Below are 14,097 nucleotides of genomic sequence, written 5' to 3'. Positions count from 1 at the left end.
CTTCAATAGAAATATTGTGTATTTTGAAGGGTGGGGACAGGTAAAAAAATTTATCTTTGGGACATAGTTTAAAGGGTATTTTAAATGAATAATAATTCCTCATAAGTGCTAGCCATTCTTCTCACTGTTGGTGGGTGTGTTTGAGGTTTTTAAAACAAATATGCCAGAGGTTATGAACCTCCCAAAAATTCTGTTCCATTCAGAATTTATTTGTAAGTTACACACTTATCAAATAATTTTTTTCTAAACTTTAATTTTCTCTTTTTTTAACTCGATTTCTTGGAATTGCTTTCAATGACTGCTTCAGGCCTCTGAATAGCAGTGAAGGCAAAATCAGGGCAAGTCGTGGTGAATAGTTTGGCTTTTCTGGAACACTGAGCTGACGCCAGTCACCCCACTGGGCTTGGTTCCCCAACATCTCTCAGCGAAAGCGCTTGTCTGATGAATATTATGCTTTTATGTTACCACCGGGGCTGCCTCAGAAGTTACTCCTCTATATCCTGATGGTCCTTGACTTGGCCTTGGACTTTGTCCTTGACCTCCAATACCTTAGACAGTTGCAGTTGGGAACAGTGTAGCTTGAGGTTCTAAAATGCTTTGCTGATGGAAAAGGTTTTGTACTGAAAAGTGAATTACAATAGGAAATGGATTTGCATTACTGACACTATCTGCCGTGGGCTTTGCCTCTATTGATTTAAAGCAAAAGGGCACAATTAGTGGCCTTCAAAGAGAGAGGAAAAAAAATTTAAAACAACCTAACTCTGTCCTAGCACATTCAATTAAAATTATTTACTTTGAAGGGAAAAAAAATCTTTGACATCAACACCATATTAGCATGGTGTTGCCTTGTCTCATCTGTAATGGCAAGACATGGTTTTGAAAAAAAAAATTCTCTTTGTTTCATAGTAGTAAGGTTATTTTCTAACATTAAGGAAAAAAAAAAAAGCAGGGGGAGCACCAGGAGTTAGGTGTGTAAAAATGGTGTACTAGCTGCCAGAACTTTTATTTTGCATCTTGAAGAGAACAGTTCATTGTGTTTCCTTTCCTCAGCCAATGAAAATGAAAACTTAGTTACCAGGTAGAATTCTCTTCCACGTTCTATCCCTTTTCCCTGAGAGATGACACCTGCTGGGTTTTGCCATAAAAAGAGGTCCCTGTTGGCAGGGCGCGGTGGCTCAAGCCTGTAATCCCAGCACTTTGGGAGGCCGAGACGGCCGGATCACGAGGTCAGGATATCGAAACCAGCCTGGCTAACACGTTGAAACCCTGTCTCTACTAAAAATACAAAAAACTAGCCGGGCGAGGTGGCGGGCGCCTGTAGTCCCAGCTACTCGGGAGGCTGAGGCAGGAGAATGGCGTGAACCCGGGAGGCGGAGCTTGCAGTGAGCTGAGATCCGGCCACTGCACTCCAGCCTGGGCGACAGAGGGAGACTCCGTCTCAAAACAAACAAACAAACAAAAAAAAAGAGGTCCCTGTTGTTGGGGAAATGAGAGTTCAGTTCAGCTCACTCTTCACATCACAGTGTAATACAGCAGGGCCGGCTCTGGAAGATGATTCAGTGCAGCACTATGCCTAAGAACAGATGAGGAAGCTGAGCCATGGAGAAAGAGGGCCACAAAGTGTTACAGGCGTTTGGTGAATTGCTCACTGCACGGACAGTTGTGAGAGCCTTCGAACCCTGTAGTTCAGTCTTTTCCCCACTTTACCACCGTGTGGGAGGCCTCTCTCCCACTTCCTCCACTTACCACCTCTCCAAGATGCCAGCCTCACTGTGGGCTTTCCCTAGAAAGAAGCACTGGTTTCTTTCCATCGTGCCCTGGTTAGTGTTATTTCTCACATTAGGCCTCTGTGTTAGAAATAAAGCTGCGAAACTGCATGTCGTTATACAAAAGGAATACAGTGTCCTATCCTTCATTCTTCTGATAGTTCCTTCAACTCCAGCTGCAGACCCTGCCAAATTCTATCATCCTGAAAAGACAGACAGTGATCCCAGCACTGTGGGAGGCCAAGGCAGGCAGATCACTTGAGTCCGGGAATTCAAGACCAGCCTTGGCAACCTGTGAGTGAAAGCCATCTCTACTGGAAAAACAGGCGGTGGTGGTGTGTACCCGTAGTCCCAGCTACTCAGGCTGAGTGGTAGGACTAGCCCCTGAGCTAGGAAGTGGGGTTGCAGTGACCTGTGATGCAGCACCACTGTGCACTCCAGCCTGGGTGACAGGTGGGGATTTCAATGTTAAAAAAAAGAAACAAAAAGCGAAAACAAAAAAAACAAAGACAGTGATGATTATGGCTAACATTTATGGAGCACTTACTATGTGGTAGGCATTGATAATACAGGCACTTGTGTACCTGTAATAATGAGATAGGGCTGGAGTTTTAAAGGTATGAGAAACTGAGGCACAGAGATTAGAAAGTATCCAAGTTCTCATAGCTAACAAATGTCAGGGCAGAGATTCCACCCCAGACTCTAGAGTTTGCAAATCAGATCCCTACACTTTACCTTCAAGGTTATAATCAACTCTTCTTTCTCCTTAAAAAAAGTTTTTCATTTCATCCTTAATTCCTACATTGTAGTGAAGCTAATGTAACAAGATGAAGACTTCGTCGCGTTCTGTGCATCCTTTTTGTGTCCTTGGTGCCCCAGTCACGCAGGTTCTCAGCAAGCGGTGGCAGGACTTGCAGCTGGAGGGAGCCGTGTGTAGACCCATATGTTGGGGGTGGGGAGTAAGGTGTATGTGTAAGCATGTGGGGTGTCTGTGTAGGGTGTGTGTGCAGTGTATGTGACATGTGTGGTGTGCATCTGTGGTGTGTGTGGTGTATATGTGTTGTATGTGTGTGGTCTGTATGTATGTGGGGGGTGTGTGTGTGTGTCCTTGGTGCCCGTCATACAGGTTCTCAACTTTCTAGTGGAGAGTAGAGGACTTGCAGCTGAATAGACTTGTGTGTGAGGTGTGCCTGTGTGCCGTGTGTGTGTGATGTGTGCCTGTGTGCCATGTGTGTGTGTGATGTGTGCCTGTGTGCCATGTGTGTGAGGTGTGCCTGTGTGCCGTGTGTGTGTGATGTGTGCCTGTGTGCCGTGTGTGTGTGTGAGATGTGCCTGTGTGCGTGTGTGTGTGTGAGGTGTGCCTGTGTGCGTGTGTGTGTGTGGGGTGTGCCTATGTGCCGTGTGTGTGTGTGTGTGTGTGGGGTGTGCATATGTGCGTGTGTGTGTGGTGTGCCTGTGTGCATTATGTGTGTGAGTGTGCATGCCACCATGTGTGTGTGAGGTGTGTGCCCATGTGCCATGTGTGTGTGAGGTGTGCCCGTGTGCCATGTGTGTGTGGGGTGTGCCTGTGTGCCGTGTGTGTGTGTTGTGTGCCCGTGTGCCATGTGTGTGTGAGGTGTGCCCATGTGCCGTGTGTGTGTGAGGTGTGCCCGTGTGCCATGTGTGTGGGGGGTGTGCCTGTGTGCCGTGTGTGGGGTATGCCTGTGTGCCGTGTGTGTGTGAGTGTGCCTGTGTGCGTGTGTGTGTGAGGGGTGTGCCCGTGTGCCGTGTGTGTGAGGTGTGCCTGTGTGTGGGGTGTGCCTGTGTGCCATGTGTGTGTGAGGTGTGCCTGTGTGCTGTGTTTGGGGTATGCCTATGTGCCGTGTGTGTGTGAGATGTGCCTGTGTGCCCTATGTGTGTGAGGTGTGCCTGTGTGCCGTGTGTGTGTGAGGTGTGCCTGTGTGCCCTATGTGTGTGAGGTGTACCTGTGTGCTGTGTGTGTGTGAGGTGTACCTGTGTGCCGTGTGTGTGTGAGGTGTACCTGTGTGCCGTGTGTGTGTGAGGTGTGCATGTGTCCCGTGTGTGTGTGTGCTGGTGTGCCTGTGTGCCGTGTATGTGAGGTGTGCATGTGTCGTGTGTGTAATGTTGGTGTGGCCGTGTGCGTGTGTGTGTGAGGTGTGCCTGTGTGCTGCATGTGTGTGAGGTGTGCCTGTGTGCCATGTGTAGGGTGTGCCTGTGTGCCGTGGCATGAGGTGTGCCTGTGTGCCGTGTGTGTGTGAGGTGTGCATCTGTGGTATGTGTGAGCATGGTATATGTGAGTGTGGTGTATGTATGTGTGGTACGTGTGAGCTACGGTGTGCATGTGTGGTATATGTGTGTAGTATGTGTGTATGTGTGGTGTGTGTGTGCCTGTGTTACCATTTAAGATGGTAGCAGCTATTGGCATTAAAAAGGACCTGCTATTCTGAGCTCTGGCTGTGACAGTAAGATGTGCCCACAGCAGCTGTTAGCAATCAGAGTGTGTTTCTATCCTATGTGAAATGTGCTGCCACCACGTGTGAAATGGATTTCAAAACCTTGCCGTACTGAAGTACCAAACTGTGTGAATGGTACACTTTTACTGCAAATTAGAAAGATTCACTTATTGCAGTGATAATGTCACACTCACTCAAGCTATTTTAAGTGACAGAGACACACATTGCCAAACAGTGGATAGCTGATAGCAGTATTTTCAGGACAGTCATAGAATGTCATCGGAAATGTTTGTCTCTGCAGGCAAAAGCAGCACCTTGGACTAGAGGAGCAAAAACTGAAAATGGAAAAGGAAGGACAGTGTTGCGGGCTTCGTTCTGATATCTTTACATGGCTGTTGTGTTCTTACTTCGCCTCCAGTGCATGACTTACATAAAAATAAGTAGCTTCAAGATAAACACACAGGCTATCCATTTCGTTTTCTTGGGAAAAAATGACATTTATGAGGTGTTATAATGTGTGCATTGATGCTCAGATGTCAGACCTTCTTAAAATAAATCTGACAATCTCTTAGCTGGGTCCAGAGCATTTCTTCTCCTTATGTCTCACAACTCCTAAAATCCCCAAGGCTCTGCTGCCTCTTTCTGTATGTCCCTTTCCTAGTAAGAAACAGCCACCAGCTCCTGCTGCTTCCCCTTGGGAAGAGACATAGAAACAACTGTGCTTCAGCTATCCACAAATATTGCTATCCATTCTCAGGCTGAGCTTTTATGTTGTAATTAAGAATGGAAATGTTTCTTTAATCAGCAAGTTTAAAGACCATGCATTTAGAGAAAGAGTCAGAAACAAGTCCTCAGGTTGTCTGGTCATTAGTATGCCTGGCTGAACTGGTTGTCTTAGAAAAGCATTATAAAAGAGAATTTTTTGAAATACCATTGAGCCACAATTCAGAAATACATCTGCGATGTATTGGAAAGGCTTAGAACTTGCCATATTTTTTGTTTAGATGTTACTGACCATGTCCTGGAAACTGGAGGTGGAGGAACTAGTTGAATTTCTAGGAGCTGGTCACTAATTCTTCAAGATCTTACAATCTTAAAGTGGTTAATATGAAAACATTTACACTTCCGCTTCTGGCAAGCCTAAATAATTTGCCTGTGATTTTTAATAAAAACTAGACCCTTCCCTCATCTCTCGTCCAAAGCTTCATCCTCTTATTAATTCTAAAGACACTTTTTTGAAATGGAAAACAGCACAGAGGTGAAGCAGAGATACAGGCTGTGGGCTAATCCTCTTAACAGTCCTCACCCACTAACATGATCTGTGGACCAAGAAAGTTTTGGTGTCATGACACCATGTTCCTGTGACTATAAATGTGTTGTCTTTTTAGTGTTCTGGGCTTGCTACAGAGGGATGTAAATGCATTTTCAACATTTAATGTTACAAGTTATTTCCAATTTACCATGAATCCAGTTTATTTGGTTGGGGAATATTCCTTGAGTGACATCTACTATTCAATGAGCAGTAGCGGATCTTCAGAATGCCATCAAAGTTCATGGAAAGAAATGATGGGTTCCTTTGCCTGGTAAGCTTTTATGACTTAACCTGGATTCTTGTTATTTTGACCCATTTCTGCACATCTTACTTCATGCAGCGGGGTTTTGTGACCGCACAGTTATGGGGGTCATGGAAATTGTGCAGGTGGAATTAGTAATCAATGGTTGTTAAGAATTTGTGGGGTTATGTGAAATGTGGTGTGAAGTTAAGACAGCTGGAAAGTGGAGTGGTTTTCTCGTGGGCTTAAGTGTGAGAATGTTGGGGGTAACTGGGTAAAGTAAGATTGTTTCATAAAATGCAGTAAGAATAATTCTGATGTTTTTGGTTGAGCAGAAACTAGGTAAGATCACCAGATTTGGTTTGGTTTTAAAGATGTTCTTTTTTGTTGTGAAACACAGACCTTGAGCAATGAACGCAAAGAGTTGACCCCACTGCTCTCAGCTGTAAGGAAGATTTCACCTAAATGTAGCGTAATTGTTCCTGTAAAGGAGAAAAAATGGAATTGGTATCTAGAGTGAGGTTGATCGCAAGAAAAGATTACATGGAGTTCTTTGAGTCAGATGACTTTTTTTGTCTAGTATTATCCAGAATTATGTAAGGGACACCATTGTTGGAAACAACGTTATTAGGAATTTCCCTTGAGCATAGTCTAATCACTTAGCAAACTAAATGGGTTCTCTTTCTTGCTGATATGAAATGACATTTAACCCACCCCGAGAGATTCTAGAGAAAGAAGACTTTTGTTAGATGTTACTGATCCCAGGGTCCTAGAAAATCTTCAAGGACTTTATATTTTAAAATGTAGTTAATTCTAGAATCTTAGAGGGACCTTATGCCAACTGAGAACCATTGGTTAAATGGCCAATTACTTTTATCTTAGCCCCTGATATCACACAACCCCACAAATCCTTAACAACAAATACATCTGCTGTTTACAAAGGCAAAAGTAAGGAAAAACAGAAGAAAAAAAAAAGGATTATATTGCTGATCATGGTGGCATCATTTATTGGGTGAGAACTTATTTAGTATTTGAGCTACTGGATGAGTAGGATGAAGTATTAGGAAGCTTATTCTCTTGCTGTTCAACTCTTTCACTCAAGGTTTAAATTGGTTACCAGGTAGATACCAAAAAAGGTAAAGAGTCAAATGCCTTAAATTTAAACAGTTTGTGCATTACTATGTGATAGGAGAATTCTAGAGAGAAGTGGATCTAAAAATCAAAGCCACCCACTGTTCTTCTATATGAAAAATCTGTTTCCTCTGTGATTTGACAGAATTTCCCTGTCTAGGGATAAAAGTGCTCATTTGGATTTGGCTTTTAGCAGAGATACATATGCATCAGGGAATGTGAGTCAGTTCTCTAGAAAGCTTAATCTAGTAGGGATGGAAACATATTACAAAGGATTAATATTCAGTTCCCATTGTCAGAACCACCTGCATATTCACAGAAAGCCACATGAGAAGATGTGCCTGGCTTCCTTATTCTTCAGAGATTTCCTGCACACACAGCTCAGTTTTCTCTGAATTCAGATGGGGCATTGTGGCCCAGTATTTTAACTCTTGCACACCTAAGTCTTTAAAAGACTGAAGAAAAATTGTCAAAGTTCCAAAACTTCAATTTTGTCTTATTTTAAATTTAGTTCACAAATGTTTGATCTCTTGATGGTTTGAGGTGTGTGTGTGTGTGTGTGTGTGAGCATGCGCACGCCATCTGGCAGGTATACTCAACACTTTTTATTGAAAAATGATTTTTTTAAAAGCCATTAAGTTTTCAGGAGAAATTACAATCCAGTTGAAGTTTTTTAAGAAGTGGCTTATTTAGTAAGGTGAATAACTTTTTTTAAATGGCTATAATTTGATAGAGTCGTTTGAGTCAGATGTCAACTTAATAATAAGGCTTGGGGTGTCAGAAGGTGACATATATGTTTATGATGTTAACAAGTGGGAATTATGCCATTTCCATGATGCCCCAGCAAGACTGTACAAGCCCTAGATAAAGCCAGGTCAAGGACTTTGCATAAAGAGGAGACTTGTCCATCTAAGTGCTCTTTTTCTTCTAAGTTGTGAGTAAGATAGTTACATCTGGACCCATGAGTCCCTCGGGAAAGCATCTTGGAAACCAATGATTAAAAAAAATTTAAGTAAGTGTAGCTAGCAGATGAGAATTATGGTACTGTGTAATTTTTATTCTCTTCGTGGCATAGCTGGATATGGGTAATAGGACACAGCATCGCAATCTTTGCCACGAATGATATGGCAGGCTTCCTGAAGCTTCCCATGTATATACGTTTTTCATCTTCAAAGAGCTTTGTGAGCACTCATTTACCACCACCTGCCTGGGAGGTAAGAATTACTCCCATTTTATAGATGGAAGAAGTGGAGGTGTAAGTGAGTTGCTTGAGGCCACCCAGGGAGTTTAGACTCGGAGGCAGACCTGGAAGGCCCAACTCTATCTCTTAGCTGAATTGACTCCCAGTGCTTTCTTTTTGGTGTTATGTCCCCTTGAGAGCCCCCGATCGGTGATGGCATAAATCTAAACACATCAAATAATCCTGAATAGGAAAGAGACACCAAGTCTGTCTTTTTTGTGGCTGTTTCTGTATCAAAGCCCTGGGAAATCTGGACATAGAGAAGAAGCCATTTAACCCTCCTGAGGCTCATTTTCCATATCTGTAAAATGGTGATGATAATACCTATCTGCCTCCTTTAGGGATGCTGAAAGCACCAAAATCAAAGCAAGCTAACAGGATCAAAACTTTGAAAACTAGAGAATTCTGCAAAAACTCAGGCATTATTATTGCCAAAAATGACTATGAGACTGCTTACTGAAGGAGTAGGGCTTTCTAATTGGAGATCTAATTGTTTTGGTGATGTTCAGCAAGGATGAAATACTGTCATGAAAGAATCCAAAATCAAGAGAAGAAAATAATATACTAGGGAAACATATTAGTGTTATATTTAAAATATACTTAGCAGACCAAGTGACCAAACAGGTTGATCGTTAGTTTGCATAGGATGCAGCTAAAACTCAGCTCTCCTCATCCCTGAGGGCCATTGAACATGCCTGGGCTATGGAACATACCGATACTCTATTCCAAGCCACAGGTCCAGGTCGATGGTCTGTTCCCCTTCCACATGGAGATGTAATGAGAGCTCTCTGCAAACCCTTATGGTGGCCTGGGGCCTCCCATGGCAGAGTGAAGAGAAAGCATGTTACTCCCTGAACTCTCCACTCCTAGCACTATAGAGAAGGGGCACCAACCCTGGAAGGAGGGTTTGAAAAAAGGGAGTTTGTCTGGGTAGACAGATTGAAGAAAGGCTTCCTCTCTCCAGGCTGTTGCAGTCGCTCTGCAGCAAGGCTCACAGCCAGGTGCATTTCAGCCCCTACTTTTGCCCCCTCAGTTAGGCCGCACTGGGCAGAGCACAGCCTGCATGGCCATCTTTAGAAGCCCTGAAATAAGAGGGCCACAAAATTCTAGAAACCTGGTGCTCCTGAAGTCCCTCCAGGAATCAAGGTGAAGACTCTGCAGCTCTCCCTCGACTAACCTTGACACGCAAGCCAGGCCGCCATTCAGGCAGCTGCAGAAGCCTTTAATACCCTGGCAGTTTTAAACAGGGGATAAAATAAAGTGACTAATCCATAAAGGACTCAAGCCATTTTACTGAAAATAAAATCAAATGCCTTAGGGTTTTTCTTTTTAATCTTTATTGATTTTTCTGCTTACAAAAGTAATACATGCTGGTTGTAAAAAATTCAAACATTAGAGAAATATGTAACATAGCAAGTGAAAAGTCCTCCATATTCTCTGCATTCCAGAAAAAAAGCACCGTCAACAGATTTGTGTAAAAGATAGGCTTTTTAAAGCACTAGTTTTTGACCGTTTTTGCAAGACACACAAAATTGGTTGACATTCATAAGCATGACAGACATGTTCTCATAGGTGTACTCAAGGTTCGCCCATCGGCCGTTTCCTGGCAAGCCAGCAGTAACCCCACCCCATTCAGTCCAATTCAAGAAAATATATGATTGTGCAAGTGAGCTAGAGTGAACGATATTATTGGGGTAACCTTGGGTCCATATTAGTTTAGTTTTTATGTGAACAAATAAAAAACTTTAATTTTGTAAAACTTTTATTAGTAACCAATTCCCTGTGACACTCCTGCAACTTATTGCAACATACCACTGTGTTGTAGCAAACAGTTAAGCAGCAATGTTGTGAAGGACTGCTGTGGTAGCTGGTAGGAACTGCCTGTCATATTATTTGGAGGATAAGCAGCTTGTCTCTATCCCCACCTCAGAAAGAGCTTAAAGTCTGGAGGAAAGAATTTCATTTCACTATAAGGCAGGATTTCTTATCAACAACAACAATAATAACTACTACTATTTATTGAGTGCCAACTATTTCTAAGAACTATGTGATGGGCATATAGAGCGAATACATATATAAAATGCTCATACAGATATCATATATATGGTATGCATTTATGTATCACATCCTTGAATCTTCAGGTATGAAACTGAGGCTCAGAGAGGTTAAGTAATTTGCCTGGCCTTAAGAACTGTCAAATGTTGGCATTGGTCATTTTAGGGTTAAAATTCTAACCAGAATTTTGTGAAACTGAGATCAGTGGCCTAGAAGGTTGATGGTTCTTTTTAGTTATAAACTAAGCGGATAACTCCCAAAAAGAGATAGTGACATCAATTCCTGAGTAGTGTGTTAAGTTTAAACAAACTACTTAGGGGATGTCTTTTGAGCCCCGGTTAGTGATTGCTTAACAAGAGTGCAATGATGATGATGACAATGATGACAGTAACAATAAATAGTGATGCCTACTGCATAGGGTGTTGGAGGAGTGAGATATAATGCATGACACATTATTGGCACAAATACATGTAGATATTATAAATTAGATTACCATTGAGAGATCACTACTCACAGAATGAAGTACTGCCTCTCATACAATTTTTATTTTATTTTTTTAATTGTTTGGGAGAATGGGCACTGTCCTCTGGACCATGACATCTCCTAAGATAGGTCCTGAGGAATAAATGTCATCTTAAGAATGCTAGTGCCCAAGTTCTTGTTCCTTTTATAATTAAAAATTCAAAGCAAACTTTTTATAGAAGTGCAGTGCTAAATGACAGCCTAGCCCCAAGGACCACTTGGTTAATTAGCACCCTTGCATTCCAGGATTTCCTGACGCCCGCTGCCACTTGTTGTCAGCTCCTTGAAACTGCAGAAATTTGCCTCTGCAGGTGTGGAGAGCCTGCTTGAATTACGTAGGGTGCATGAGAGAGCAAATTATTTAGGCAATAGAGCTGAAAATGTGGGCAAATTAGAATTTTTCATAGCAAGATTGTTCATTGTGAAGCCAATTCATGATTATATTGCGCATCTTGCTCCAGATATTCCACTACACAATAAACTTCTTTGCTGGGATGAATATGTATGTGGGCTAATTTAATCAATATACTTGTGAACGTTGACAGTAGTGCTGTCTGACAGAACTCATCCTTTGAAATGCTGGCTGAGTTAATATGTGCAGTATATATATGGGCCAAGATTCATAATTTGTGTTAAAAGAAGGTTTTGAGAAGACACCACACTACCTGGTGGGAAACCAAAAAGCCTACATGATGAAAGGCAAAGGGCAGAGGGATTTTTGTCTTCCTCCTTCTTGTTGGACTGAAAACTCAAATTCACAAAACTAAACTGCCTCCTTTTGAAAAATTTGCAAGGCACTGACTGCATTTGTTTCTCATGGATTAATTTGAATTCTGGAAATTGACTAAAATGGGGGATGGAGAGGGCTTTTGTGCATTGTTGGATTAAATGAAGGGCTGAGCAAGTGCCCTGCTCCCATCTGCAAATGCTTGCTTTCTGGGAATTTCAACACGTGTGATCAGATCACATTCAGAGGGTTTGCTTTTGGAGTAGGGGGATTTTAGTCATTTCCTAAAGAGCATTTGCAACTGAAATTGTCATCTGAGATAAGAGAGCCATGCAGGAGGGAGCCTAGGAGACTAGGTTAACCAATCAGAATACCTCAACTTGCTATCCAGAAACCCTTCTACCACCTTACCGTGAGATTCCCAGTGAAGCTTGTTTCAGTTAATTCTGATTCTTTAGCCCACTGGAACTAAGCACAGACACCATGGGGACAAAGATCTAAGTGAATGCCCCCCCACCCCCCGCCGTTTGGAAATACCAGTCAATCTACAGTAGGTCCATTTATCCTAAGCTTCTTGGCCTCCACAGATCTCATGACTGTCTCCGCTCAAATATCCTCCAGATCTGAAAACCCCTGCGAGCTGAAGCCTGACTCAGGCCATCAGTCCTGTGTCACAGTGGCACCAAACTCTGGGGTCTGTAGTACAACTGCTCCCCACCCGCACCTACCGTCACAGCCGCTGGGCCATGAGCCATTCCAAAGATGGAAGTGCTGGGGCCAGCATGGTACTCCCAAGGCCACTCCCATCATGAGCAGTCCTCCACGCCAGACAGGCATCTTGGTCACAGCCTTAAACATCGTTACTTCACTTCTCAGTAGTAATCCACTGTGAGTCCAGGCCAACTGGACAGGAATACTGCATATCATTTTCAGTTTGTTCAGATGCAGTTCTACTCAGTGTTCTCAATATGCCCTGCCCAGGGCCTTCATATTCTTATAGAGGACTAAGTAGACATGCTTGATCTCCCCCATTGTTAAGATGGAATGAAGATAACTCTTAAAAGGCCCAAGCTTAGCGTCAGGTAGTTTTGATGCTGACTTAAATGCTAGGACCTAAAGAGGTTTGTTCATCCCTAATTTCTGTCATTACACCTTGAGGTGAGACATGGGGAGAAGCAGATCCAAGTAGGTCTTCATTTCATGTATAAATTCTGTTTAATGGGTGGTTCAAGGACTTTATGTTGCCTAATTATTATATTCCTAAGAATCAAGGTAGGGAGGCTGGTTCTTATTCTAGCCTACTCAATTCATGTAGGGAAGAGTAGGCAATAACTCAGCTGATAACACCTTTCACGATTTCTCTACTTCCACTTGCCTTTTGTGCGTCTCTGCAAAATGTTAGGCATAAGTCGCTTTCTCTAGAGTTGCAAATCTGTGGCACAAACCTTTGCCTTGACTATATTAAACATATCGGAGGGACTGTGAAGTATGAGACATTATTAGATTTCATATTTCATAAAGAATTTTTCTTGAAGAAATCAAGCCAAGTGTTAACATGTGGCACACTTGCAAATGACAATTTTTGTTGAATGCAACCTTAAACATATTAAGTTGCTTAACTCAAACTATACCTATTAGTGTCCACAGTCACCATTATTGGGGTACTAGAAAGCCTCCAGAGTAGAGAAAATACACTGGATGTGAGATTTGGAACAATCTTTAAATTTGGACAGGAAAGAAACTCAGTATGCAAGCACAAAAAAAAAATGATGGATAGCTTTTAGAATAGCTTGCACTCCCTAAGTCACCACAGTACTTGTATTAGGCCCTGAGAAAGGGAGTTAGCAGTACACATGGTTTATAATGAGGTTAAATCCGATAGTTTAATGTGTGCTGTAAGTACTGAACACAACATCACCCCAAATCCAAAGTAAGTGGTTGTGGAATTATCCCAGAATATGGGATTACATTAGAAGAAAGAGTGGGCTGTGTGTCTCTGTGTGGTACTTACACTGTGTGACATATTCTTTGGACAAAGAAATTACTGTGTATAAGGTCTGGGGCTAGGTAAGGGCTGTATAAAAATGAAACAGACTTGGGCACTTGCAACTGTGTTTCTGTGTGTAACTCAGTAGATAATCTAACATGATACCCAGTAGTGAAAACCATAGAAAATGAATTTAGCGTCATGACACATTCCAGGTAAACTGGTGACTGTTCCCATTCTGTCTATACAGCTCAGCATTGGTCTTTATTTCACATCTAAATTCTATTTAATAGTTTATCTAAGGATTTTCTTTTGCCTAATTATTCCTTATTTTTTATCCTTAATTATGCTCTTTTTAACTTTGAGATATAATGTGTGTGCTCAGAAATGTGCTTTGCCTTATTTGAGAACTTTGGTGTGATACATTTTATTTGCTAGTCTTCTAGCATGAGGCACCTTTAAGTAATCAGTTGGGTAGACACACATGCCCTCTGTACCAGGAACTAAATTTCCAACGTAAAGAACTCAGAAGCAATACATCCTATTTGTCAGGATTCATCATTATTAAATTCAAACAGGATATTAACTCTGTGGTTGAAAGGTTCTGATTGTACACAAATGGACTAATTTTTAACACATGGCAACTGCGTTAATTTTTTAAAA

The 14,097-nt window shown here is 42.2% G+C and overlaps 1 protein-coding gene across 2 annotated transcripts in view; it reads left to right on the top strand.

Annotated features, from left to right (window-relative positions):
• The window catches only part of LOC116273116 (nuclear receptor ROR-alpha-like), a 73,678-nt gene that overhangs the window by 14,783 nt on the left and 44,798 nt on the right, over positions 1-14,097 (top strand). The window contains exon 1 of one of the 2 annotated variants that reach the window (XM_031662054.1): positions 4,068-7,915. The exons of the other annotated variant lie outside the window; for it this stretch is intronic. Coding sequence (XP_031517914.1) covers positions 7,897-7,915 — 19 coding nt within the window. The 5' untranslated portion in view covers positions 4,068-7,896. Of the gene's footprint in view, positions 1-4,067; positions 7,916-14,097 lie in introns of those variants that run through there. 2 annotated transcript variants of the gene reach the window in all.

The sequence above is a fragment of the Papio anubis genome, unplaced genomic scaffold, assembly GCF_008728515.1.
Source record: "Papio anubis isolate 15944 unplaced genomic scaffold, Panubis1.0 scaffold37, whole genome shotgun sequence".
Taxonomy (NCBI): Eukaryota; Metazoa; Chordata; class Mammalia; order Primates; family Cercopithecidae; genus Papio; species Papio anubis.
The sequence above is the reverse complement of the archived record's forward strand: the minus strand, read 5'-3'. Positions and strand labels throughout refer to the sequence as shown.